This window comes from Lactuca sativa, chromosome 2, assembly GCF_002870075.4.
Source record: "Lactuca sativa cultivar Salinas chromosome 2, Lsat_Salinas_v11, whole genome shotgun sequence".
Taxonomy (NCBI): domain Eukaryota; kingdom Viridiplantae; phylum Streptophyta; class Magnoliopsida; order Asterales; family Asteraceae; genus Lactuca; species Lactuca sativa.
The window spans coordinates 192,939,495-192,945,060 of NC_056624.2; the positions used below are offsets into that span (position 1 = coordinate 192,939,495).

The following is a 5,566-nucleotide window of genomic DNA, read 5'->3' on the forward strand; positions in this document are numbered from 1 at the left end:
GATATGCCCTTCATTCTGAGAAGTGAATTCTTAAAAAAAATGTTTTTTTAATGTAATTTACCAAACTGAAAAAGGTAAGTTTGGTGGTATGATTTGTAATTGTAAAGTGAAATGTAGTTTTAAAAATGATAACGGCTACTGTCATGTTGATGATAGTGTAGAAATAAAAACAGATTTTGTTTGCGTGTTAGTTTTGGCGTCAAATGGAAGCAATAAAACAATGAAGAAATTCAATTTTAGGTGCCAACAGCCGATGCAGATGGTGGAACACAAAAATATAAACCCCTCCCTCCATTCCATCTTCCATATTCATTGATTCGTTCTCAATTCTCACACAACACTCTCACATTCTGCTTCATTTGGAGTAATCATCAACTTACCTAATCCACCATCACATGATGTGTTTTTGTTAACAGCCTCTTGTGTTTCTAATTCTAATCGCTAAGTACGTTTCGCAAGGTCCGATTCAGTGAATCCTCCTTTTGATAATCAATCACCTGTTTTGTTTCAACATATATATGTTCGTGTTCGCGTGTATTGGTTTTGGCGCTATCTTTGTTGTACCCGTACTCCATTTTCAACTGCTTTCATGAAGATTCAAACTCGTTTCAACTTTATTTTGTTTCAAAATTGCAGGCACTCCCAAGTCTTTCGGATTGCAGACCAATTCCGACGTCAATCAAGGTCAATTGGAAATTTTATATTCATCTTCAAGTTCTTAGCAACGTTGATTTCCTCAACTGAAATTAGTATTTTCCTCATTTTGCATTTGTTATTGTATTCTGTATGTATCTATGTGACCAATATGTGTATGCTTTCAATCAAATAAGAAACTAATTAGGTCTCTGTTTTTACATGTTATTTTCTGTTTCAGATGGGAGAATTGACGGGGTATCAATTGGGGGTTATTGGTGCGTTGTTTCTATCTGTGGCATCATCTGTATCCATAGTCATCGTCAACAAAGCCCTGATGAGCAATCTTGGTTTTCCATTTGGTAAAATTTCTATATCTCCTTTCGTTGTTACTTCCATTTCAAGTAACCATCAATCCCCTCTACTCAATGGCTGGTTGTTAGACCATCATTGTCATTCAGAACAACTTAATCACTATTGGATATTGCCTAATTATTTTCTTGATACACGACATATTCGAACTATCATTGTACTTTATGCATAAATTATGGTACCCTTTTGTATGTATACTATACACATGCTAAATCAGGGTTTTGTTTTTATTTATTTTTTTTATTTGATTTGGTAGCTACAACATTGACTAGTTGGCATCTAATGGTAACATATTGCACGCTTCATGTGGCACATCGTTTGAATTTCTTTGAGAACAAGAGCATTGATATGAAGACTGTAATCCTATTTGGCATTCTAAATGGCGTTTCAATTGGTTTTCTTAACTTGAGCCTTGGATTCAACTCCATTGGTTTTTACCAGGTTTGTCTTTCTTCAATCTCAAGCATTCAAATTTCCCATACTACCCTTACACGAACAGTTTCAAATTAGCATTTGCATTTCTGGTTTGTGTGACAGATGACCAAACTTGCAATCATTCCTTTCACTGTCCTGTTAGAAACTCTTTTCTTGAAAAAACAATTCAGGTAATTAAATGAAGTTTTATTTTTGGGTATATTATAACATTTTTTTAATTTCATTAATTAAAATATTTGTTTATTTTGAGTTATTGCAGCCAGAAAATAAAGTTATCTCTTTTCCTCCTACTTGTTGGAGTTGGAATTGCATCAGTGACTGATCTTCAGCTCAATTTTGTTGGCACAGTTCTCTCACTTCTAGCCATCATGACCACATGTGTTGGTCAAATTGTATCCTACCTCCCACTTTTTTCTATATATATATATATATATATATATATATATATATATATATATATATATATATATATATATATATATATATATATTTTATTAAATTCAAAAAAATATTTATTCAAAGTTGTTATTCTTAACAAAAGAATGAAAAAATCAGCTGACAAACACAATTCAAAAGCGACTAAATGTGACATCAACTCAGCTGCTATATCAATCAGCACCATTTCAAGCAGCTATTCTGTTTGTCACAGGCCCAATGGTAGACCAATACCTCACCAAGCAATATGTTTTTGCTTTCAAATATTCGCCTCTTGTTTTGGTATGTATTATTAATTCCAACATTACCCTTTTCCTTCTATTTTAATTTTAATTTAAAATTTATAGCAATATATGGGTTGCAGGGATTTATAATACTTTCATGTGTGATTGCGGTTTCGGTGAATTTTAGTACATTTTTGGTGATTGGAAAAACATCACCTGTTACATACCAAGTACTTGGGCATTTAAAGACATGTCTTGTTCTTGGATTCGGGTATACATTGCTACATGACCCTTTCACTCAAAGAAACATCATTGGAATCCTTGTTGCCATTCTTGGAATGGGATTGTATTCCTACTTTTGCACACATGAAAACAAAAAGAAACAAATGCTTGATCTCTCTCCAGCTTCCCAGGTTACCCCCTATTTTTTAATCGAATTAAATCGGACCCCACATACGATCATAATAATAATAATGATTTATTATTTTTATTTTCAGATTAAAGATAAAGATAGTAATACACCTCTGTTGGGACACCAAGATAAAGAAAATCATTTTGAAGCCAAGAAAGCAACGAAAGACTCCCTTGTTTAAGCTAAAGCGACTGGTCTATATAGGGGATTTTTAATGTGTTTATTTTTCCTTTCCTTTTATCATGTAATTCAATTGAGTATCATGAAATTTTGATTCTTTTAAATAAAATTAAATCTACCACATCAACATGTATTTGTTTTATGTTCACATGGCTTCCATTACTAATATCACATTTGTAGTAATGTCGACAAGACAATTTTTTTTTGTCGTTGTTAAAAAAGTGTTACAGATGAATGGCAATAAGCATTCATGTGGAAATTATGTGATTGTTTTTTCTTTGTAGAAAGAACTTTAAGAACAGAAATGATTCAAGCATATCTTGTATTTGGCTTTATGCAAAATAACTTAGAGTTCTTATGTTGAGCTGGGAGGAGTTATTTAGATAAATTAAAATTTAAAATGATGGAAAGGTCATATATACTTTAATTGTTTTCCTAAAAACAAATTAGTACTTTTGATGAAACAATTTCTTTAAATCAAACAAAAACTATCATGAAACGTAATTTTCTTTTGTGACATATCCTGTATTCAACATCTATTTTTAATAAATGCAAGGGCCAATCAAGGACAAAGTACAATACCAAAGAGTTCAATGGTAAGAAAAGTAGCAGATTTTTAACATATAAACTACCAAATGTTTTAGATATTTAATATTAATTATATATTACTACTATGTAGTATGTATTATGTTTCAAAGGTAATGATTCTAACACATGATTTCTCCACATTATCAACATGCCAATGATTATGTAATATATACTAGTTTTTAATAAGTTATTAATAAACTAAATTATAAGCTAAAAATTAGATTTTCAGCTAACGTGCCAAATAACTATAAGAAAAAAAAGTATGATCACACAGTCATATTTTAGAAAGAAACTAAGGTTTTAAAAACATAATCGGAGACCGAACCGACTGTCTTACCAGTTCGATGGTTTAATTGATCTAATCGGTCTCAAAAACCGGATGATGTCATAATTACATTATTATTATTAATTTTAATTATATAAAGATACAAATATTGTTTTTTTAAGGGATAATGTCACTGTACCACATGGAACTTTTTACATTTGACTAATTTGGTCCTTAAAGTTTTTTTTTGGTATATTAGACCAGTAAACTCGTAATTGACCTTTTAATTACACCATTTTAGAAGGTTTCCCGGTTACAAGGCTTATGTGGCACGCTGATGTGTCCAATAAGCTTACGTGGGAAGCTGTAACGCCCGTAGATCAGGGCTAGTCAATTTAGAGACGATAAGCGTCAAAAATGACTTTTTTTATAGAAGATTATTTAGGATGAATAATCTTAACTAAGTTGTAGTATATGTTACAAGAATTCCGTACATATAAAGAACGCCGAAATCCGAGTTATAACGAAGAAGTTATGACCTGTCAAAGTTTCGCGATAGAACCGACATAACACAACGCGATGTAAAAAGTGAATTTACGTTAGAGCGATATTTAGCCTTAGCAATCTAAATGAAACTCGTAGAATACGATAAACCATGAGCGTGCATAAAAAGAACGTCCAAATCTGACTTCGTATGAGGAAGTTATGATTTTTCTAAGTTTCGACTTAGCAGTATGCAGCCCGAATACCCGATTTGAGACCGAGCGGTTTTTAGCCGAAACAATCTAAACGAGAATCGAAGATCTCGTTAATTGTAGTAAAACGATAAAAAGATAGGCGAAAACGGACGTCGGATGAAGAAGTTATGATTTTATAACGGAGTTTTCCTGTCCCGGCCTACTAAAAATAAATAATAAAAATAAAGTCAAAATTAGCCAACGGAGTCTAAACGAAAGTTGTAGAGCGTAGTCTCACCTACCCGGGGATATAAAGAACGTCGAAAACGGAGTTCGTATGAGGGAGATATGAATTTTTGAAGTTTATTAAATAATTAAAGTATTTAATTTAAATATAAATTCGATATTATCCGGAAGGGGGGAGTCACCGGCCTTATCCTCATTACGCCCAGCGCAATTTAGAATTATGCCCAGTGTAATTCGGGTTTCCAGCCCCCTATAAAAGGGTGTCGAGGGCAGCCGAGTTCTTTGCTCATTTCTTCCCTTTCTCTCGCGTTTTTGCATCGTTTTTCGTGCAAGAATTATCCCGAAGCCCCGGTATCATTCCCGAGCCCCGAAGCAAGTCCCGAGGCCCCGAAGATCCCGAGAAGTGAAGTTCCCGAGCCGAAGCTCTGCCCGCGAGGAGCCCGGTTTTTGTGAAGATCTTCCAGATCTATCGAAGAATACTACTTCTATAAGCCGTAGTGCTGTCCGATCATCTTCTAATCAAGTGAGTGTATAGTCCCTTTCATAACACGATTTTAATACAAGTATTGTATGAATGTATTAAGTATATGTTTTGGGTGAGTATGTGATCACTTTCTTCTAACACATAAATATGAAGTATTTGCTATGAAATACGTGCTATGTGTTTATATATTATTTGTCTATTTGAGATGGGTGTGGGATTGATATTTTATATAGGTGTTAAATGATTTAAACTATGTAAGTATTTATATCTACGAAAATGTTGGGTAGAACATAGGTAAATGGAATAGTTGACGACTATGGAGTTAGCGCCTATTGTATAAACCTTGGTGACGATGTGACTTCGTGCCTATTTGATGAACCTTGGCGACTATGGAGTTAGCGCACGTTGAGTAAACCTTGACGACTATGGAGTTAGTGCTTGTTGAGTAAACCTTGGTGACTATGGAGTTAGCGCTTGTTGAGTAAACCTTGGCGACTATGGAGTTAGCGCTTGTTAAGTGAACCTTGGTGACTATGGAGTTAGCACTTGATAGCTATGGATTTAGTACCTGATAAATAAACTTTGGCACCAATGGACTTCGTGCCAATTCCTTAG

The 5,566-nt window shown here is 33.6% G+C and overlaps 1 protein-coding gene across 4 annotated transcripts; it reads left to right on the top strand.

Annotated features, from left to right (window-relative positions):
• Nucleotides 1-244: 244 nt before the first annotated feature.
• LOC111899891 (UDP-xylose transporter 1) lies at nucleotides 245-2,839 on the top strand. 4 transcript variants are annotated; one of them, XM_052768595.1, is made up of 9 exons: nucleotides 245-459; nucleotides 637-749; nucleotides 875-995; nucleotides 1,262-1,446; nucleotides 1,543-1,610; nucleotides 1,700-1,832; nucleotides 1,996-2,157; nucleotides 2,240-2,512; nucleotides 2,597-2,839. In XM_052768595.1, exons 3-9 carry the CDS (start codon nucleotides 875-877, stop codon nucleotides 2,690-2,692), a joined length of 1,038 nt encoding a protein of 345 aa, XP_052624555.1. In that variant the 5' UTR covers nucleotides 245-459; nucleotides 637-749; the 3' UTR covers nucleotides 2,693-2,839. The 4 variants fall into 4 exon arrangements, with proteins under 4 accessions (XP_052624555.1, XP_052624557.1, XP_052624554.1 ...); XM_052768597.1 differs by having other exon boundaries at nucleotides 245-445; XM_052768594.1 differs by having other exon boundaries at nucleotides 246-459; nucleotides 637-684.
• Nucleotides 2,840-5,566: the final 2,727 nt, after the last annotated feature.